Consider the following 23,145-nt stretch of genomic DNA (forward strand, 5'->3'; position numbering starts at 1 on the left):
TCAAGCTTGGGTCCACTTCATTCAAGGCAAACACCTTATCCACTGGACTATGTTTTAAAAACCTGTTGTCCGTCCGTATGTCTTCTTTGCAGCAGTTTCTGTTCAGATCTTCTCATTTTCAGAATTAAAAAATTTTTGGAGACGTTACTGGGCCCGCTCGAGCAAATCGATGATCAACGGGAGGGCCTTTACTTACTTACTTACTTACTTACACCCAGCAGTGCTTGAGGGGGTCTTCAGGACTATACCTGATGATGCTGTGGGGATCAAACTCAAGGCCTTGGTTTATCTCCCCATCCATTCTGATTACCCACTGTTTTTTCTTTGTTAGGGACCTCACCCGGCTGTCCTCAGGGCTACTCTGATCTCACTGGTTCTTAAGACTCGTTTCTGACAGTACTTGGGGAGCCGTGCAGTGCTGGGGATTCAGCCTAGAGGTGCCCAAATGCTAAACATTTGCCCCAACCCTTTGAACTCTCTTTCCCATCCCTATTTTTTTGTATTAGTTTTTGTTTTGGGGCCATACCATGTGGTGTTCTGGACTTACTCCTGGCTCTTCACTTAGGAATCACTCCTGGTGGGCTCAAGGGACCATATGGAATGGCAGGAACGGAACCTGGGTCAGACATATGTGAAGCGAGAGCCCTCCCCACTGCACTATCTCTCCAGCTCCTCTCTAGCCATATTTAATGGGGTTATTTGTTGTTGCTGAGATTCGTCAGTTCTTTATTTGGATATTAGCCCTTTTTCAGAACACGTATCCTTTTTTTAAAATGCACAGCTTGAAAGTTAACTATGTGGGGCCATAGAGCACCTCTCGAATCTTAAAAAACTTAAAGCAGTATTTTTTTTTAACTATAGTGGAATTAAACTAACAGCCGGTAACAAAAAGATAACTATAAAATTCCTCTATGTGTTTGGATGTAATGTATTTCTTTTTAAAATAAAATTTTATTGAAGTAACATTTTATATTATAAAATATGAATTATAAATTGGTATGCATGAATACTCAATCATGATTACCACCAAAAGTATAGTTTTTAATCCATTACCACACAACCCTTTGCACATTTCTCTCATGGTTTCCATCCCTAGCTCCCATCCTCTGGCATCCTTCCATTTTCAGTATCTTTAAGAATTTTTTTTGTCACCCCCAGAATTGTCCAAGGGCTATCCCTGCGTTGTGCTCAGGAGTAACTCCTGGCAGTACTCAGGGCCCATATATAGTGCGAGGGGTTGAACTATAGTTGACCATATACAAGGCAAGTTGCCTTACACCTGTACAATCTTTCCAGATCCTGCTTTCTTTATAGTCCATATGTAGGTGGAACATATGGTGTTAATGAATAATGAGTGAATAAAGAAATAATAAATTGCTTACGTCATATTTATGTCATTACATGATATTGTAAATAATGGCTGTAACTGAACCTAGGGGTGCAGATATTTCTGACTGAGCATTTTTATATTTTTGTATTCACATAATTATGCAGAAATGCAATAGCTAGGTCATGCAACATTTCTATTCATAATATCTTTGAGACATCTCCATTATTATTCCATAATGTCTCCATCAGTATATATTCCAACCACAATGTACAGTGGCTCCTTTCTCTATACATCCTTGCCAATTGTTTTTTGTCTTTTTTTTTTTAAATGGAGAGAGGGAAACGCACACCCAGCAGTATTCAGGGATCACTTCCAGCTGTACCAAGGGACCATGTGGTGCCTAGGATAGTACCTGAGCCTCCTACATACTCTGAAACATGCTCTCGGCCTGTGAGCTATTTCTCCAGCCCCTGTTTTTTGCCTTTTGATTGCAATCATTCTGACATTTGTGAAGTAATAGTTCACTGTGGTGTTGATTGAAGTTATTTCTTAACTCGTGTGTTAATAAAATACAATAGAAATTTTTAAATATTTTAACTGAAGTGACAGTGAAAGTACAGTCTATCAAGAATTATGAATTCACTAATAATAGTATTTCTATACATAGAAATGTATAACTTAAAATATAAAATAGATTTCTATAATATGTAGCATAGACACACACACACATATATATACATATATATATATATATATATATATATATATATATCTAGGAGGACCAAAAATCAATGAGCTAAGCACCCATATGAAAGTATTAAAGGCACAGTCAATTAGACCCAGAGAAAGTAGAACCACAGAATCTTAAAAATAAGCACATGACCAGCGATGTAGCTCAGTGGCTCTGATTTTGATTCCCAGCGCCACATGGCCCTCCAGGTACTGCCAGGCGTGTACTCTCGGTAGCCCCCAGCAGGCCCTGTGCCTAGCCTCCCCCCAAAAGTCCCTTTCTAACTCCCTCTCCCCAAAGGCATCTTTACATATTTTTAAAAAGTATTTCTTAATATAACTGTTCCCTTCGAATATTAGTTCTGTACACTCCTGTCTTCTTTTAAAAATTTCTTTTTGACTCAGCTCTCTCATTAAAACATAGCAGGGGAACGGGGCTGGGGAGATAACTCAAAAGGCTAAGGAGCTTTGCTTGCGGAAGGCCGGCTTCAATGCCAGCAACCCTTGGCCCCTGAGCACCGCTGGGAGTGATCTCCAGGGTGCCCAGCAAGGAGTAGCCACAGAGTGCTGCTGGTCACACCCCAAAACAAAAATAGGGCAGAGGAGAATATAACTCACTGAACCATCACCACGAGTTATGTGGAGCATTTGGAATAATGTTTGGAATAATAATGTTAAGCGGTTCTATACAAATGTTTACAGTTATTGTTATTACAAAAGAACATGTCTCAGGCAGAATGAGAATGAAGGTAAGAATGGATTTGGGAGATTGAAGCAGGTGGAAAGAGTCAGAGGCCCTTAGGGGAGCACGGACCCCGCTGGGCCTTCATTTCATGTGATTGGAATAACGGATCTGACCAGAGGAGTCAGAGCTGGTCTTTAGCCCAGTGGCCCAAAGCCTGGGCCTGTGACTTGCCCTCGCAGAGAGCACAGCCCAGCAGTGAAAAGAAGCAAGATGAATTGGGTTACTGTACCAGCTTGGGGACAGGTAACTGGGTCAGAGATCAAGGGAGGGATCTGACTTGGTTTTCTTTCCTCCCTCACTTCTTGGTCATTTTGGCTGTTTAGACCACTGCCCTGGGGGATTGTTGACCAAACTGCTTCCACCCACTGGGTTCTATTTAGGTGGTGGCACTATATTTCTATATTGCTGCTTTGGAAAAACTGGATTTGAACTCCTGAAGACTGTAGCCATGTGGGGTGTGTGTGTGTGTGTGTGTGTGTGTGTGTATGTGTGTTTTCTTTCTTTTTGGGCCACACCCAAAAAGATGCACAGGGGTTATTTCTGGCTCTGCACTCAGGAATTACTCCTGGCATTGCTCAGGGGACCATATGGGATGCTGGGAATCAAACCCAGGTCGGTCGCATGCAAGGCAAACACCTTACCTGTTTTGCTGTCGCTCTAGCCCCCGTGTGATGTTTTTTAAAGTGAAGTAAAACAGTTCCATTTAAAAAAAATTGAATGATGCATGAGGAAGAGAAAGAAATAGAATGGCACATGTTGAAGAGAGACATACAAGGTCAAGAATACACAGCTCAGGCTGAGTGCAGGCCCGGCTCCAGGATGAAGAACAGATGGAGCAAGATCAGCTTAAGGAAATTTTTCTACTCAAGGCCTTCATTTTTGATAAAATGGGGGTATGATGATTATTTAGGGACTTGAGGGCTGAAAGAGCTTATATACGGAGACTGCCTGGGATGGGACCTGGCGTGTTATGATGCTGGGTATATGCTATGGATATATGCTAGTTTATTATCCTTTCAGCCAGCTGGGGCAACCCAGGTTCAATTCTCCCCTCTTGGAGAGCCCGACAAGCTACCGAGAGTATCTTGAGAGTATCTCGCCCACACAGCAAAGCCTGGCAAGCTCCCCGTGATGTATTAGATATGCCAAAAACACAGTAAGTCTAACAATGGAGACGTTACTGGGCCTGCTCCAGCAAATTGATGAACAACGGGAGGACAGCACTGTAGTGCAGCTACTTCCAGTTTTTTTGCTGGGGATGTTGTGCATCCCAGAGCCCTGGAAAGGTTCCAAGTTGGACAGGGAGCAGAGCCTCTACTCTCAGCAGAGAAGTAAAGTAACCCCTAGATCTCCACAAGGTCCCATAAGGTGACAGTGGGGAGAAGAACAGAGGGAGAATGGCAAATGGGGTTGAGTTTATTTGTGGTCTCTGACCGTATCATCAAAGACCAGTCTTTGATGTTTTGATTTGGGGCCGCACTGCTTAGGGCTCTCCCAGAATGGTGCTTGTGGGTAGCTTCTAGCAGTACTTGGGGGACCATGTGATGCCAGGGATTAAACCCAGGCTTCCTGCATGATTTTCAAAAGCCTGGACTCCAGCCCATTGGGCTATCTCTGCCCTCCTCCCCCACAACACACACACTTAGTGACTTAGTGTATTTTTACTCTAAACTTGCATGTAACCTCGCTATAATTTTTTAAAAATTTGAGTGCATGTAATCCATTTTTAGTGAGAATTAACTATGTAGGAAGGATGATCTACCTCTTAAGGATAGACTTTTTTATTTTTTAAATAAATGTAGGGAAATATTTTGGATTTTTTTGGTTGTTTTTTAGTTTTGTTTTTTTGGGGGTCACACCCAGCAATGTTCAGGGGTTACTCCTGATTCTGCACTCAGGTATTACTCCTGGCAGGGCTCGAGGGACCTTATGTGATGTCGGGAATCCAACTCAAGTCGACCACATGCAAGATAAGGGCCCTACCTGCTGTACTATTGCTCTGGCTTCAGTTTTTGGATTTTTAAGGAGAAAACTGGGGCATGTTTTTGATAGAGATTAGTGTTTGAATAAATATGAGCTTCTAGGAATCAAAAATGTAATTAAGTCTCTTTACATAAGATACTGAATACATTTTGATATTTTCAGTTATAGGATTAGACTTATTAGAAAGTAATCTGGTCTAGAAGCCTGTGGAGAGAAGGACCTATTTAGTTGTACATCATACATAGTTTTGTTTGTTGTTGTTTTATTGAGAGAAATAATTGTACATAAAAAAAAATAGGGCCGGAGGGATAGCACAGTGGTGAGGGTGTTTGCCTTGCACGTGGCCAACCCGGGTTTGATCCCCGGCATCCCATATGGTCCCCTGTCCACCACCGGGAGTGATTCCTGAGTGCAGAGCCAAGAGGAATCCGTGAGCATCACCAGGTGTGACCCAAAAAGCAAAATAAATAAAAAAGAAATTTAACTGCTAATAGCATGTGTGGTCATTTTGAACTACCCCTCAGCTGTGTGTAAGGAAATGAATGGTGTCATCTGTTGTCTATGTACCAGGGCTGCGAGGCAGATATTGTCAATATTTTTGCAGATGAGCCTCTTGAATGTCACAAGCAGTTATCAGTCTATCATGTATAGAATAGAAAGGGCAAAGCCAAAGCATAAGGGTGTCAGTACATTATGGTAATAAAATTTGTCATATACTCAAATTAAAAACTACAGTGTTTGACAAGTGAATCTGTTTTAAATTATTTCAAATACTGCTGACACTAAATTGCAGTTTATTCAGATCTCTTGTTAAAAGCATTGGTTCCAAAAGTTGGTTTTCAGGTCAGTCGTCAGGAATTTTAAACTTCTTTTCATTTGGGGCTAGGGAACACATGTGCTGTGCTCAGGAGATCATGCGGAGCCAAAGATTGACCCCAGGCTTCTTGTGTGCAAGCAGGCACTTCTGCCTTTTGAAATATCTCCCCTGTCCTGAAGTTGTTTTCTGAGAGGCAAAAGGCAGTTTGGCTTCTTGAATTAGCCCATATTTTTAGCATACAGAAGCTGAAATATTTTGCACTGAAAAGGTTGGTAGAATATACTTGTGTAGCCCTGGCCATTTAATGTAGTGGAAAAGAAATAAAGTTGAACAATTTTTTTAATTTAGCAAGGGCATTAAGCATTAGACAGATCTTATTAGATATGGCATGGTGGCAGAAGCACCAGAAAGGCTGTGTGATCACAGGCAAGTTCCATAAAACCATGTGACCTCAGATTTTGCATCTGTAAAATCAGGTATTTGTGAGGACTAAATGAGTTAAATCGTTTCCATGTGGGAAAGTGGAGTGGGATTCTACTTATTAAAGCCATTAGCTAAAAATTGAATGGTATCTGGCTTCTTTCCCTTCTTTCAAATTGAGTCAAATAACGGGGAAGACCACCTATTGATTAAAGAGAGACTATTTCTTGGAGCTGAAATTGTTTACCATGTAAATATGTTTCATTGTACATGACTTGGCATTTCAGCATCATAATCTGTTGCATTTAATTAGGCACAGTACATAAAGTATGCATCCCAAGCAAACATGGGAAACACAATAGCAAAATTTTCTAGGATTTTTGCCTCATAAATTTTCAGTTTATCTATTTCAATAATGGTGTTTTAATGTCGGCTGCCTTTTTCCAGTAAGTGCAGCCCCTCTGCCTAGCATTTTTTATACAAGAAAGCAAATTAAGGCTGACCCCTGAAGTTCTGTGCTTCTTCCTTTTAATGCTTAAGACTTTAAGTAACAATCTTTTTCCTTTATTTAACATTGTCATTAACATGATAAATGAAGCAGTTGTGTTTAAAATATAAAATATAATAATGCCAATTAATAAATTGGGCTTCAGTGACTGTGGAGGCATTGAGTTGTAAATGTGACTATGAATGTTTCTTAGATGCAAAGCAGCCGGAGAAACTTGAATGGCTTGAGATTATTTTTAAGGTTCGAGACTTGTCAGTCCCATCTCCTGGGTAGAACAGAAGATGGCCAGTGCAGAATCTGATTCTTATATCCTCAAAGATTATAAGATGATTTCTCAGTATTTTTTTAAAAGAGAAGATGGAGTGTAGGGAAATCCTGTAAGAGTTGGGGTTCAAGGTATGCGCCTGACCTGGTTGTCTTTCAAGCACTGCAGGTGCCCTGCATTGCCAGGTGTAACCCCAATAGTCCCTGGCCTGCAGGAACTGTTGCATTGAACCACTGCCCAGTTGGCCAAGAATCACAGGTAGTCACCTCCCTGGGTCTGCTGAGCACAACCTAGGTGCCCCTCCCCAATTAAAAAAAAAAAAAAAGATAGCTTACTCTTTTCATTGAAAAGTACTTACTTTTGTTTGTTTGTGATGCTTAGAGGCTTTTTCCTGCCTCTGGGTTGAGGGATCACTCGTGACAGGGCTCAGGGGACCATTTGGGGTTCTGGGGATCAAACCTGGATCAACCATGTACAAGGAAGTGCCATGTCTGCTATATTATTGCTCCAGACCCAGAAACATATTTATTTACTTCTCGAGGAATGTTTATAACATTGTAAATAGGGCTGGAGCGATAGCACAGCGGGTAGGGCGTTCGCCTTACAAGCGGCCAACATGGCCGACCCTAGTTCGATTCCTCCGCCCCTCTCGGAGAGCCCGGCAAGCTACCGAGAGTATTCGATATGCCAGACACAGTAACAACAAAGTCTCCAATGGAGACGTTACTGGGCCCGCTCGAGCAAATCGACGATCAACGGGAGGGCCTTTACCTTTACCTTTTAAATAGGAGAAAAGAGCAACTTTTTTCCTTTGCATGCAGCACGAGAAAACACTTTTTACGTTTTCATCAAGGGCTATGTAAAGTCCTGGTGAGTCCTGAGACTCCTTCACTCAGCACTTGATACCCCGAACCTTCTGACTGAGATAGTTGTTTGCGACACATCTTAACCTGGTGCCTCAGAGGCCACTCCTGGCTCAGTGCCAGAACTCTTTCTCAGTGATGCTTGGGGACCAGGTGGTATTCGTGCCAAAACCTGAGCTTCCACAGGCAAACATGGCCCCCAACAACCTTTGCCTTCAGTCATCGGCATAACTTTCTGTTTGTCAAAACAAGTATTTGTATTGCTTTGATCAGTTTAGATGAACAGTAACGATGGTTTAATCTAGAGGGAAATAGCAAACATGTAGAAACTTACAGTCACAGGAAATAAAAGCAATTCGAAATGTTCAATTTCCACATATTTCTTCAGAGCATAAAAGTATATTGCATTAGGATAATATAGAAGGGAGATGAAATGGAAATACACTTCCAAGAACAAAAATGATACAAAATTTTTGACTGCTAAAAAAAAAAAGCAAATTTATGGATAGTGGGTATCAAAGTCCTGTACTATTTATATTTGGTTGGATACATTTGAAAGAATATTGGTACAGTTTTATTTAAATGTCAACACTTATGACACACTAAAATAACATTGTTTACAACTATATAAACTTATAATGAAAAAATTGTAGATGCCAACTCAAAAAATGTGCAAAGGAGAACAAATGTGTGAAGGTTAGCTGACGTGTTGGGATTTCTTCAGGAAGTTTTCCAGCCCTACAGTGTGCACGTAAGTGGCCCGGGACCAGCCCTTCTTGGGGAAGGTACCCACCTGCCACAGGATCCACTGCGTCCTAAGAATTGTGGGTTCATTCTTGGTCTTCCATTTGCTGGAAATCATGGTGACAAGGAGACTGGGTGCCAGGTCGCTCTCAGCTCCCCTCCTCAGGGCTGTCTCCCCTTCTCTGTCCTGCAGATGAGCCCACCAGTACATAGCACCTTCATGTCCTTATCCCCATGCTCCCCTTTCTTACCCTGCTCCATCCTCCCCAGGAGAAATGGTCCTCCCTGGTAGGTTCGTTCCCCACTCTGCCCCTTCCTAAATACACCTCACTCTTCTTTCTTCTTGTCCTTCTTTTACTGCAGAGAGGGACCGTAGAGGTTAAGAAAGAGCAAAGGGGAGCTGGGTTCGAAGTGAGACTACGAGTATGAGACTACTCTGGGGTCTCGCTGAGGTCCTGGCCTGGGAAGGGAGAATTTGCTGTTTCTGCCTGGTGGGTAACAGCTTCTGAAGGTGGGACCTCTGAAATACGAACACTCCATAAAGATATTTGTTGAATTGAATCTGAGGTCCACTTTTTTTCCCCCTACTCCTGGCAATGCTCAGGTGCTCAGGGATTACTCCTGGCTCTGTGCTCAGGGGTCACTCCTAGCAGGGCTCAGAGGCCCATATGTAGTACTGGGGGTCAAACCCAAGTCAGCTTCATTCAAGGCAAGTGCCCTACCGACTAGACTACCACTCTGACCTGTGAGGTCCAGTTCTGATTGTGCGAGTCTCTTCCAATACCCCAAGGCCTTCTCTGACTGCACATCCCTCCATTTAGGATCTGTGCAGTACAGCTTCATGTATGCTTAGTGCCCTGCCATCTTTGCCAATGCTTTTGAACGTCTAGTATTATTTTCATTATCAGATTCTAAATTCTGGGCAGGCAGAGATACATCTCACAGTGCCTAATATAGTAGGAAACGTAACAAATGCTCAATTTATATTCCAATTGATTATTATATTTTTTTGAAAAAAGGAAAAAGTGGACAGGAAGTCCTGGGTTGAAATCTGGACCCAAACATGCCATTTAGTTGGCTGTATGATGTGGGGGACTTGCTATCTAATCTGGATTGCTTGTTTATCATTGATTAAGTATAAGGGTAACTGCTAATCATTATCAGTTAGTTATGATGTGCAAAAATCAGTAATGTCTAACTGATCCTATGAGAAAGATAGAACTATAACTTTTATTTTTTATTACTGGAGAGAAAACACAAAAGCAACTTGCGCAAAGCAACTGAGCATAGTAAGTAGAGAATGAGGTTTGAACCCAGAACCTGAGTTCCAAGCATTTACCCATCATGTGACTTGGCCCACATCCAACTTAACTAGCGTCTTTGTTCTGGGCTGTTTTGGTAGGAGCTGAAGATAGTTCAGTGGGGAGGGTGCTTGCCTTGCAGAAGATCAATGCAGGTTCCATCCCCAGCACTCCATGTGGTCCTCCAATCCCTGCCAGGAATAAGTTCTGAGCACCACTGGGTGTGGCCCCAGAACAAAAGCAAACAGAAAAAGCTGTTCTGGAGGAAAAGATGGTATAATGCAAAAATAGAATCTAGTTATTATCTGGGCTGGAGCGATAGCACAGCGGTAGGGCGTTTGCCTTGCACGCAGCCAACATGGCCGACCCGAGTTCGATTCCTCCGCCCCTCTCGGAGAGCCCGGCAAGCTACTGAGAGTATCTCGCCCACACGGCAGAACCTGGCAAGCCACCCGTGGTGTATTCGATATGCCAGACACAGTAACAACAAAGTCTCCAATGGAGACGTTACTGGACCCGCTCGAGTAAATCGATGATCAACGGGAGGACCTTTACTTTACTTACTTTAGTTATTATCTAGAAAACATTTTTAACATTTTCAGCTTTACTGAGATATAATCAAAGGGCTGGGGCAATAACACAGCAGGTAGGGTGCTTGCCTTGCATGTGGCCAACCCAGGTTTGGTTCCCTGGCATCCCATATCATCCTCTGATCACCACCAGGAGAAATTGCTGAATGCAGAACTAGGAGTAACCCCAGAGCATCATTGGGTGTGGCCCAACCACAGCCCCCTCCAAAAGATATAATCAACACAACATTGTTAATACTTAAGGTGTATAAGATATACATATACCTTTATATACTTACAGAATATAAAAATATATAAGGTGTATTTTTTAATCTTTTGACTTATTTGAAAATTGCAAAATAATTGTTTCACAGTAATAGCTCTCGCCTCCATCCTAGCACAGTTGCCACTTCCTGTCTGTGATGAAAACACTTAAGACCTTCTTTCTTAGCAATAAACAAGTCTGTGATACACTGTCATTAACCGTCATCACCATGCATATTAGATCCCCGAACTGGCCCACCTTATAACTGCAGGTTTGTACTATTTGACCACTGTCTTCCAATTTCCCATCCCTAGTCCCTGGTCACCCTTTACTCCCAATTTTTGAGTTGGTCTTTTTAATATTCGACATAAAAACGCTTTACTTTCTAGAAGCAATTGGCAATTGTCAGCTGAGTTGAGTCGGGGGAAATGCATGGCTATCATAAATGGAGCAACCGGAAGCTTTTCCCAGCCACTTTTGGCCTAGCAGAACGGTTCCAGAAAACCAGTAGCCTGTAAAATGTTCCCTCCTCATTTCCCTGATTGCCAGACTCTCAGTCTGGGAGTTGATAGCAATGAACATCAGTAGAAGGAGAGCACTTAGGTTTTTATTCTCATTTTTAATTGATCTTAAACTTTTTGCCTGGCCCTTTGCCTTTGGCACAGTCGAGAGTCGTGAGTCCTTGTTACTGGCTCAAAAGAGAAGCCCAGGACAGTATATCCCCGCTTTGTTCTGTGGCCCTTTCTGCCTGTATTTGAGCTCAGGGCCCAGCGTCAAGCCTTCCAGCCCAGAGATGGAGCAAGCCCCGCTCTGCTGTGTGTACGGTAGCACACTGTGAGCACTGTGGGAGGGGACCACGTGTGATGTGTTGCAATTGGAGCTCCTACCGAGGAAGGGTAGGGTAGGGGTTCTTCTGCTACTAATTGTATCCATCTGTTTTTATGTTTTCATCTGTTTTTAAAAGGTGAAAAAAATCCTGAACTTGGGTGTGGATTTTTTTACATTAATTACGCCGATCCCTGGCTCAGCGGTATGGTCTTAATAGCTGATTGCTGCAATACCCAAATCTGTGATATCAGAATGTGACGTGCATATTTTAATTTGAGAAATAGTTCAACATTTTCAGATATTCATTTAGATGTGGTTATGCAGGTTAAACATAACGTATGATCACTGCTTCTTTCATTGCTTCCAATTAAACCTTGCTTGTTAGTTTAACCTCTAGGTAATCCCATCAAACAATTGATGTCAAGGAAACACTGCCCACAGTAGCTTCGGATGAGTGGTCATTAATTTTAATTGCCTTGATATTAAAGATTAAGAAGTATTGGGACTAGCAGAATGGAAACGATCTGATGTCAAGCAAATCCACTTGCTAAAGCTTCCCCAGGCTGCTGGTGATATTAAAATTTTACTGTGAGAATTAAATAAACCTTTATTAGTGATGACTGTTGTTTGATTGGTCCAGGGGTATGCATAAACAGAGAATTCTTACATATCTGGAGATGAGACCTTGATGGTACAGAGTTTCCTCAATTATGAAACTGTTAATAAAGCTGTAATCTGATTTTCCAGGCTAGGTTTCATTAATGTATTATAGCTTCTCTGATTGTCAAGGTAATATTAACTACAAAGTACAGAATCCAACAGAGAATTGTTTAGAAGAAGAGAACTCTAAGATGGGCCTTTGTTGCTAAATTCAGAGTTGGGGAATTTTCATTAATTATGCTTAAGAAATGCCAAATTCCCTTCCAACCAGAAATACCTCCCTTCTCACTGAGGCATGTTCCATATTTAACTCTTTCAAAGGCCTGCCAGTCAGACTCAGATAAGCTGAGGAATGTTATCTGTTCAAGAGGCTTTTTGCAGATCAGCTCTCTAGATCCACCCTTGGGAGCGTGAGTAAGGCGGGGCAGAGCCTAAGAAAATTGGCTTTAACACAGACACTCAGAACCTTGAGGATCCTTTCCAGTCTTGATTCAGAATTGTTGTTTTCAGAAACCCATAATTCTGGTATGAGAACGGATCCTGTTAGTCACCGAGGGGAGGCTGTCTCCAGCTGGTGTGGAAACCCTCCCAGAGCTTCTCTCTCCATCATGTTGGGGTGCGAGGCCACCCCACAACAGCAGCATGGTCACCCACTCCTGTTCCCCACAGGCCATGGTTTGTCAGTGGCCAGATTCTGCCCGTGCCTCCTCCATGACAACTGCTCTGTATGAACTGAGACCAGCTGGTGGGAAGAAGGAGAATCTCACTTAGTCCCTCAGAGAGGCTGTCTGGTAGAGAGGCCCAGCAGGAGGCCCAGCCTGTGTGAGGTGGAAAAGCCACAGAGAGAGAGAGAGAGAGAGAGAGAGAGAGAGAGAGAGAGAGAGAGAGAGAGAGAGAGAAGAGAAGAGAGAAGAGAGAAGAGAGACAAGTTTAGAGGGCTTTGAGTTTAGACCTCTTGAGTTGGGTGTTATGGCCAACTATTTATAGGGAACTACCTTTAAAATGGATCACTGCAGGGGCTGGAGAGATAGCACAGCAGGTGGGGTATTTGCCTTGCACATGGCCGACCCGGGTTCGATTCCCAGCATCCCATATGGTCCCCTGAGCATCGCCAGGAGTAACTCCTGGGTGCAGAGCCAGGAGTAACCCCTGTGCATTGCCAGGTATGACCCAAAAAGCAAAAATAATAATAATAATAATAATAATAACAACAAAATGGATCACTGCAGTGTTTCAGGGAAGTGAGGGACAGAGGCAGACATTTGAGACAGTAATCAAAACACACACGCATTCTGGTCTGTCAGGGAAGAGGGCAAAGCTCACAGGTGTGGCATCACATAAACACAAAGAAAGCCTTAAGAGAGAGGGGTGGCACTGGCAAATGTCAGACACTGCTGAGAGGGTCAGCAAGTTGAGAAGTGAAATCTCATTGAACTGGGGACAAATGTGGTGCCCTGGAGATTAGGATGAGGAAAACGTACGCATGAGGCTTTGTGAGACACTCCACACTGTTATTTATTTATTTAGTTTGCTTCTTGGGTCACACCCAGCAATGCACAGGGGTTACTCCTGGCTCTGCACTCAGGAACTACTCCTGGCAGTGCTCAGGGGGCCATATGGGATGCTGGGAATCGAACTGGGGTTGGCCACGTGCAAGGCAAACGCCCTACCTGCTGTGCTATTGCTCCAGCCCCGACACTCTAGACTTTAAGCGAGTGGGGCCTTTTAGCAGGGAATGAGAGCAAACAGAAGTGCTAGGAATACCTCACTGTGACCTTCCTGAGGAGACCGGGTGGTTGCCACCTCATGAGCCTCTGCTTGTGTAGAGCTTGTGTAGCGCAGACATTCCCGGGATGCAGCCGCATGCTCTTCCTCACGGGTGCCTCTGCCAGTGCCCTGCCACTTCTTCCACAGAAGGACGAGTGCCACAGGTTGAAGAACGAGAGTTCTATTTCCAAGGCAATTCAAGACTTGGCAGAGATGGTTCAATAGCTTGCCCGTTGGTGTAAATTGGGTTTGAGGGCTCATCTCCTCGTTTTTCCTTGGGGCTCCTTAGTGACTGCCACCAGAGCAGACACCGCCTGGTGACACAGCAACAGGTGCCTTGAGCAGACTGTTGAGGAAATAGAGGGATGTATTTTTAACACCAAGAGGTACAGGCCTTTGTTCCAGCAAGGGGGTACCTATTTGTCCGTCACTGAGCGCGCTTTCAGTTCCTCTGTACCTCAGCCACAACATGGGGACGTAGAACGTGAACTCTGAGCAAGGAGTCCTGAGCTACAGTTTTGCCATCAGATGAACAGGATGAGGGGGGCTCTCGACAGGCTCCTCTGCAGACCCCTCACCCACGTGCTCTGGCTGGCATCACGAGTGGTTTGCCAGGGAACTAAGCACATTGCACTGGGTGAAACGAGAGCCCTCCTCTATTTGCCGTTGGCCTTAACGGACTTGCTCGCGTTTCCGAGTGCGGCTGCCTCATGTGTTAACTGCACTGCCTGAGCAGCCATCTTGGCAGACAGACAGTGTCTTCTAAGGCGGGGAGACAAAGGAGTTTCTCATCCATTATTAATTGCTGCTACTCTTTTCAGCAGACCAAACATGATTCTTCTATACAGCTGCCAAAATCGTTCCAGACGCAAAAGAAATGTCATTCTTTCTCAAGTAGTTCCCACTTCACTCATTAACAAATGTTTCCTTTTAGTTTTCTTTTTCCTGTGAATTGGAAGTGGAGGGGGACCAATTATTTTATATATAGCAGAAGAATTTCTTTTGCTTTTTTGGGGGTCACACCTGGCGATGCACAGGGGTTACTCCTGGCTCTGCACTCAGGAATTACTCCTGGCGGTGCTCAGGAACCATATGGGATGCTGAGAATCAAACCCGGGTCGGCCACGTGCATTTGCCCAACCCACTGTGCTATTGCTCCAGCCCCAGAATATTTTTTTTGTTACGATCAGCAATGCTCCTGGCCATTAAAATTGTGCTACTAATTTTAGCGTTAGTGTGGCTGACCCCACGAAGCTCTGTGTCAAGAACATGGTAAGGATCACTGGTGAGTGAGTATCAAGCATCTCTCAGGCCAGCTCCTTGGTGTCCAACTATTAGTATTGAAGTTTGACCGTTTTCCTCTCCCTTTGACCACTTACTCGTCCCCTTCACTCATCTCCCTGATTTTTAGGTATCCAACTGGTTTGGCAACAAACGAATCAGGTACAAGAAGAATATTGGCAAGTTTCAGGAAGAAGCGAACCTCTACGCTGCCAAGACAGCTGTGACCGCGGCGCATGCAGTGGCCGCAGCTGTGCAAAACAACCAGACCAATTCGCCCACCACGCCAAATTCTGGTGCGTACTGGGTGCTCCCTGCCCTGCTCAGCCAACCGTATGCCTCGCGGCCCGGTCCCGCAGGTCAGGAAATGGGAGCCCAGACTCAGGTCCTAGTGGATTTAATAAAGGAACAGTGATATTCACATGCACGCTTGTTTGGGGGATGGGTGAGTGAGGAGCTGGCCAGACCTTGTTAGCCAGCTGTTCACAGTGCATGCCACTCAACTCTTGATCAATTCTGGAACTTTTGCACTTAGCAGTAGTTTTTAGCCCAGTTGTTAGACCAAGCACTTCCACTTATGATTATTTAAGCAATATTGTTCCGTGCAGCATTTTCAGGTCAGCAGTAGTGTGTTGAGGAGTAAGATAGCAGAAGTGAGGGCTGCAGTACGCCACGAAGCTGGTAGGTTGGGGACCACTTCAGCTGTGCTCTCCCTGCCACTCTGCCCTCCTTCTCACTGCCTTGATGCCTGGGCTGGCGCTCAAGGGCCAGTCAGGAAGATTAGCTGTGAGGGATATGGTACTTCATACCAGGACGCTGTAGCTTAGCTCCCCCGATAGCTTTTGTGCCAGAGTTGAAACGGTGTGATAGAGGCAGAAACACCTTAAGGTTATAAGGCTCAGCTAGACCAGGCAGGTGCGCTTGAGTAGCAATACAAGGGACTTTGCCAAGGAAACCCTGTAAGTACATCTCTAAAAGTTCTGAAAGTTTTTAAAATTTTTTCCTTCGTTTTGTTGTCCTCGCTGCTCTCCCCTCCCCCCATCCCAGTTCTTAGTAACGGAGCATGCAAAGTGGAGCGCAGGGAAGTTTCTTCTCTAGCCTGGTCCACCCTGATGGTTACCAGTGAAGAGCAAAGGGCTCCTTTAGTGACTAGAGAAAACTGGAAATAAGGGCAGCTTCTGGGGGTTTTGCTGTTTGTTTTCCCTTTCCCTCTTTCTTATTTGGGCTTCCCCTTGAGAGGACTTTTCTGGACGCAGAATACGCAGGTGCCAACTCTCCAGAGCTGCCCTCCATCCTCTTAGCTTTGGAAGTGCTTTATGTTGTACGGCCTCGCCCTGTTCTCCTCTCCCTCCACTAGGTCTTGAGGATTTTATGTGTAGCTCTCTGTTATTCAGCGACTTAACTCTTTCCTTTCCAGGTTCTTCTGGTTCTTTTAACCTCCCAAATTCTGGGGACATGTTCATGAACATGCAGAGTCTGAATGGGGATTCTTACCAAGGGTCCCAAGTCGGAGCCAATGTGCAATCACAGGTAGGAGAAATGCCCCACCTGGGGCCTTTCTAGCAGGGTAGGGTTTGGGCTCAAAACTCCTTACTCTCACCCCTGGAAGTGGTCTGCATGCCCGCGCAGAGCCTGTGCTGGGTGCTTCCAAACGGGACCCATCCACCCCACCATTCCATTCAGGGGGAAACCAAGTGACAGTGACTTTTGATGATTCAAACCTGATCAACTTTGTGAATGCATTCGGCTCTGGCTTGAGCTCATGGAGAGGGGTTAGGCGCATCTTACTCTTTTAACAAAAAAAGAACGAGAAAAATTGTGTGTGCCAGGTTTTAAAACCTATTGCTCGGTTTTGTTTCCATAATTTTTTTTCAAGTCAGAATGCAAAAACCTGAGTTTTAAAAAATTCACTCCAGATTCAGCTCTTTCCTCATTCTCTTGCTTTTTTATGCATATAGGGTGTGTGTATGTGTGTGCGCGCGCGCGTGCACGCGTGTGTGCGCGAAAGCATGTGTGTGTGTGTGTGTGTATACGTGTGTGGAGAGAGAGAAGTAATATAAATATTTATGGGTAGATTTTTTTCCCATGGCCACACAGTTTGGTTGGTGTGCTTGGAAACTTTGCATTGCCATGAGGAGGTTATTGTCAGGCTGGCGTGAAAAACAAAGATGTGTGGGTTTTAATATGCAAAGAATTGTTGAAATTCTGCCAGTCACATTTGATTGATAAATTTGTCTTTCGTTGAAGATGCTAAACCCTTGTGGCACACATAATTCAAATTGTTTCCCTTTATAAGTGATGATGTTTTAATAGATTTAGGATGATGAATTTTGCTCCGTCTCACTTCTAGGTGGATACCCTCCGTCATGTTATCAATCAGACGGGCGGCTACAGTGATGGCCTTGGAGGAAATTCACTGTACAGTCCACACAATTTAAATGTGAGTACTCCAGAGAGCAGGCTCAACAGTGAGGTAAACAGCGACCAATAAATCAGCCAGTGGCCATCTGACCTGGCTTCGGCAGCATCTTTACTGCACTTTTATTTTATGAACTTAAACATTTGACATTACCTAGATATGGTTGGAAGTCCTCACCAATGCCAGGCATGGCCGGCTTTCTATCATCAGGAGTGTTCTCCTTAGGCAGGATCCAATTTAGTGACCGTTTCCTGAGAGCCATGCCCTCTTACAGGGTGATGGGCTTTTTAAAAAGGGGAGAGGAAAAATTAAGTAAGCACCCTTTTATCGTAGAACCAAGCAGCAGGAAGCACTGGCAAACATAGCTTAGTTTGTTGAAGATCAACAAACCAAAGAATTTGGTTATTTGACACCAGCTTGTTCCATTGTCAGTATTATCTTCCAGCATTTTTCATGGTCTCTTCATGTATAATTGTGGAGAAAATCATTTTAACCTTGGTAGCTAAATAACCAAAACTGGATTTCCTCACCCCCTTTGACGTGGATGGCAAATGGCAGAGCACAGACCTGGAAAGGAGTGTGTAGAGGCGCTGAGGTGGGCGGAGCCTGGATTCCAGATGTAGGGAGAAGGAATTGACCAGCATGCACTGGCGGAGCCGGCAAGAAAATGGGCATGGTTCCCCTTTTCAGGGCTTTGGCTTCTATGAAAGTAAATATTAATGATTTAAAAAGTGATTGAGGATGTTCAATTGTAAAGGGGGAAAAAAGGGCCATTAAATACTCAGATCTTTTACATTTGAAGTGTCAAATCTTTCTTTTTGGGTTTATAAATAACTCATAATAACCCACAACAAACCATATAAAAAGCCTTTTAGTTGCATTTCTCCTTTTTCATTTAAGTGTTTTGAAATGCTTCAGAGAATGTGCGATATCCTTATCAACATGATAAAATATGAAACTGTGATTGCCTGCAGCATTTTACAGACATGAATTCCGTCTTCACTGATGAGGCTTGATAAGGCGCTGTTGTATGATACAGCGCATAATCTCAAACCACCAGAGTTAGGATTAATTTATTTCGAAAAAAAAAAAAGAATGCTGGCTGACAACCTCTCCTCCAGCTGCCAGACTGCGTAAAAATATTGTACATTTGTTGTTTATAAATTTGGATAAAAGAGGAATGATGTTTACTTCAGAGGGAATATCTTTAGACTTGTATCTGCATAAGAGGTTTTTTTTCTTAAGTAGATTTCCCGCCTGAGGGGGAGAGCCACTTACCTTTCAGGTGAAGAAGAGGGTGTTTCAGAGGCGCCCCTGAACGCAGAGCCATCCAACCCCGCTCAGCTTAAAATCCACTTCCTGAACTGTGGTTCTCCTACACACCAGACTCTCTTGAGCCTGGGAAATCCCTTGGCCCCTCGGCCCTGGCCATCTGGATGGGACAGTTTGGTCCTCCCCAACCTGCACAGTGCCTGGTGTTGCCCAAGGGAGGGAGGTACATGACTACAACGCCTCAAGTCTGGCACAGGGGCAGGACAGCATGCAGCTTCTCCGACAGTCATGTCTAGATGCCCTCCCCCCCACCCCCAGCAATCTAGTGATGCAGGCCTGTAAGAAGACAGTTGGAGGGGACTGGAGCGATAATACAGCGGGGAGGGCATTTGCCTTGCATGAGGCCAACCTGGGTTCGATTCCCAGCATCCCATATGGTCCCCCGAGCACCACCAGGAGGAATTCCTGAGTGCAGAGCCAGGAGTAACCCCTGTGCATCACCAGGTGTGAGTCAAAAAGCAAACAAGAAGACAGTTGGAGGCACTTGCCTGAGAAGTTGCTGTGGGGCACACGGGGTCGAGGAAAGCCAGTGGCTGGTCTGTGTCAAGGCACACAGGGTGTCAGCCAGCTCACCTTGGCTGCCTTTCCAGAAAGGCCTGTCCCGTCGCTGTCACTCAGGGCTCTCCAACTCACAGGCCCAGCACCTCCCTCTTCTTGACCGACATCAAAATATGTAGCGACAAGCTGTCTGCCCCAGCAGAAATCTGATCGGACATTGATTTCGGCAATCGCCTGTATGGGCAAAGACAGAAGGCAAATTTGTTTCTGGGTCCTGTTATTTCTGCTGCAGCTCCGAGGCGGGCAGGGCCAGCAGCACACCCAGAGCAGCAGCTGCGTGGCAAACGGGGGCTGCAGTTATGGATGATTGGGATACAGATTTGAATAGTGTGCGCTCCTCCGGAGTTCATGCATTTTCATTCCGGAAGATCCTATTTGGAGGCAAATTCTGGCCTTCATTTTCCGAGGGTTGGAGGTGCGAGCTGTCAGGCATGTGTGGGAAAGGGGCCAGCAACTTCTCAATGGAGACAAGGATTAAGTTGAGCTGAAGTTTAGACTTGGTGGAGCTCAGGATTTTGTTGACGCATCGCATTGAGCTCCTCCCCGGCTCCTTTCTTTGAAAATTTCTTCCCGAGTTCCATTTCCCCCTGCAAATCAGGGGCTGAGAACTACAGCCTGGCTTGGGAGTAGTTGGAACCATCCTTGGGCATGCTGATTTATTGCCAAGTCTGGGGGGATGGATTTGTTTTACATGCATTTAATCCTGCTTTAACACATGCTTCAAATTCCTGCCAAAGTGGGTCTCGAAAATACATTTTGCTATTGCATCTCTGCTCTCGTGTCGTCATCTGGGTGTTTTAAATTGGGGAGTGGAAGGAATACGTCAACCTGCGCCCACTGAACTGTGTTCTCTTTTCAGGCTAATGGAGGCTGGCAGGACGCAACCACCCCATCCTCTGTGACTTCTCCTACAGAAGGCCCAGGAAGTGTGCACTCGGATACCTCTAACTAATCTCTGGCCACACTTTTCCCTGAGCTGACATGCCTTGACATGTGCATTCAGAGCAATAGGAGGAAAAGGAAAGCGTTTTTGTAGCCCACCATCTACAGCTTTACTGTAAAACCTTGTCTTCTTAGAGAACTTGAGAAATCTGTTTTTTAAGGAATCATAATCATTTGTATTTATACTTAAAAACACACAATGTTAAAAAAGCACTTTATCCAATTAGGCCAAGATTTAACATTGTTAAACAGTCCTGTAGCTATTTTATCCTAATTTATTATCAATATTTTGCATTAATGGTTTCACAGTTGCCAATGACTTGGCCTTAAGGGTAAAAAAAGTACAATATATACAAAACCTCAATCGTTCAAGCAAATGCAAAGCTTCACCTCACCTAAATTGAACTCCCTGCATATTTCCATCATAGCCTGTGACCGTCTTTCTCTCATATCACTAATGGAGTTGAAATCCAAGAGCTGTTTGGCTCTCTCTGTTGATGAAGGTTGTGTTTAGGAATCTTCCTCGTCACGTTTGTGTTGCGATCTCTTCTGTTCTAATTAGATCAGAGACCGGTAGCATCTTTTCCCTCTCTGAAAGCACCGGTGCCCAGAGCCCGGCCGTGATGCAGTTTCGGATCAAGGTTGTTCTGGGAGCTGGAGATCCTGCTGCTGATAGAGGTGACCCCGAGATCCGCCTGGGGTTGGACCCGGGTGCTGGGTGCGGCTCAGATTTGGCAAGGCTTGCTACGTCCTCTGGGCCTGGAGGGCATTGACCAAGGCCCCGCTCTCTGGAGTGTTGTATATAGTGTAGCAAAAGAGTATTTATACATCTCACCAATCAGAACACAGCTTTATTACCTCATGCGAACTCATACGAACCAATAGAATTTCAACATGTTCTGTAGCTTAGAGTGCTCACTTACTACCTCTGAACAATACTCACGCTGTAGTTTGTCTTCTTTCTTATCTTTTTGCATCTTGTAATTAACTCTTTGTTTCCCTTCATAAAATGTAATGTACATTGTAATCTTTTAAAAGAAAAATCAGGGTTGCATTTGCAACTTTTAAAAAAAAAAAAACAACCGAGTGGAGACATCGGGTCTTAACACAGGATCGGTGAAACTGTTGTAAATACTGAGAAACATTTCGAATGTTCTTCATCTTGTTATTAATTCATGCAAAAGAAAAAAAGAAAAAAAAAAGCTGCGACTAATTGTGATGCATTCAGATTTCAGTATTCAGTACTGTATATTTCACCCTGTGTCATGGGGCCCCTCTCCTATCTCTTTTTGTATTGTATGCGATTCTGAAACTGATTGAGTCATGAAAATAATTTGTGGCGGTGATTCTAATGTATTAAAAACGTTTCGTGTTCCTTTCTAACTGGATTACACCCTGGATTGAAAAAGTCTTCCTTGTGGTAGTTATATGTAGTTTCAAACATGAATAAACTTTTTGCTTTCATGATTAGATGTTGACGCAGTTTCCTTCTCTTTTCTCTCCTTCCGTTGTTGTTGGTGTTCATTTGGGTAACACTGGTTATTAGAGTGTAAATGTATGTTTTCGGGGTCCCGCCAAAATGCCAGTATCCCAAGACCAGACTGTCCTTGGACCCCCTTCCCATCCTTTCCCAAACCCCTCCTTGGTTACCCCAGTTCTGTCCTCAGAGCCAGACAGAGCACTGGGTAGTGGCTCTTCCAATGGCTATGAGTGAGACCATCTACTACAAAGACCATCTTTGTTCTTCAGACTTCCCGTGCTAATTAGCATGACCCCATTCATTCCATCCACATTGTGGCAATCACCCTTGGCCAGCCAGAGTAGATAAGGCAGAAAGTCCAGAAGCAGCCCTGGCAGGGACATGGCATGTGGCTGGGGACTCAGAGATAGCAGAGGAGCCTGTTGGGAGCACAAGCAAGCCCCTAGGGACTGGCCTCTCTTTTTGTGTCCGCTGGCTCGCTGGGCCTTATCTACCATGGCACAGCTTGATCCTTATGCCCTGAGCACACTGTAAAGAAATCCTAACCCTGTATCAGAGATTGGGAACCACAGCTCATGAAAAGTTTAGCAAAAACTCTTAAGATCGCACAAGATGATGGATGAAGGTGGGAGGGTGTGGGGGGAGGGGGCGTGGAGACACGCCAAACCCAGGTCTCACTTCCGGGGGTGAGGGAGGTCCCCTGATCTACTCTTGCATGAGGCAGTTGTTACATGGAAGGGCCTTTCACTGTAGTTTTTAAAAAGAAGCCTTGTAAAATTGCAAGTAACTAGAAATGCAATAACTGGATTAAACACTGGTTTTTTATTCAAACTGTTAGAAATTCCATATATTTACATATACATCTGTCACTAATATCTAAATCTTCATAATAAAATAAGCCAATAACAGGTAATTGGCCTGTTTGCTATATCTCAAGGAAATTGACTCACAGGAAATCAGATTAATGTTAATCAGTTGCAGCCAATTGTCTATGATAAATACAACTGTTTTACTATTTCAGTTGGTAGAGCCAGGCAAAACAAGGTCTAGGGCCACTGTTCCCATTAATCTTGCAGCGCTTATACGGTGAGAGTAAACTTTATCAAATAGATTGCCCTCTGAAGCCATCTGCCCTCACGTGGCCTCAGCCTGCCCGTAGGAATCTCTCCCCTGGCTAAGTAGTTATTTGCATGATTCAGTTAGCCAATGGGTCAGCCGTTCTTTGTTGTAAACAATTGATGTTCTATGTTTTTGCCAAACTGTCCTGTAGAAGCAACGCATGTGCCCCCCGTAGCTGCGTCTTCAGGATCCACAAATACACATTAAGCGCTGTCTCCGC

At 44.3% G+C, this 23,145-nt stretch overlaps 1 protein-coding gene across 2 annotated transcripts in view; it reads left to right on the forward strand.

Moving 5' to 3' along the window:
- Positions 1-21,796, forward strand: part of LOC130042718 (pre-B-cell leukemia transcription factor 3) — a 217,603-nt gene extending 195,807 nt beyond the window's left edge. The window contains exons 6-9 of one of the 2 annotated variants that reach the window (XM_056134885.1): positions 15,206-15,371; positions 16,493-16,605; positions 17,426-17,515; positions 20,244-21,796. In XM_056134885.1, coding sequence (XP_055990860.1) covers positions 15,206-15,371; positions 16,493-16,605; positions 17,426-17,515; positions 20,244-20,336 — 462 coding nt within the window. In that variant the 3' untranslated portion in view covers positions 20,337-21,796. The remainder of the gene's footprint in view (positions 1-15,205; positions 15,372-16,492; positions 16,606-17,425; positions 17,516-20,243) is intronic. The other variant, XM_056134886.1, reaches the window with a different exon arrangement.
- Positions 21,797-23,145: the final 1,349 nt, after the last annotated feature.

Source organism: Sorex fumeus, unplaced genomic scaffold (genome assembly GCF_029834395.1).
Source record: "Sorex fumeus unplaced genomic scaffold, SorFum_2.1 ptg000109l, whole genome shotgun sequence".
NCBI lineage: Eukaryota > Metazoa > Chordata > Mammalia > Eulipotyphla > Soricidae > Sorex > Sorex fumeus.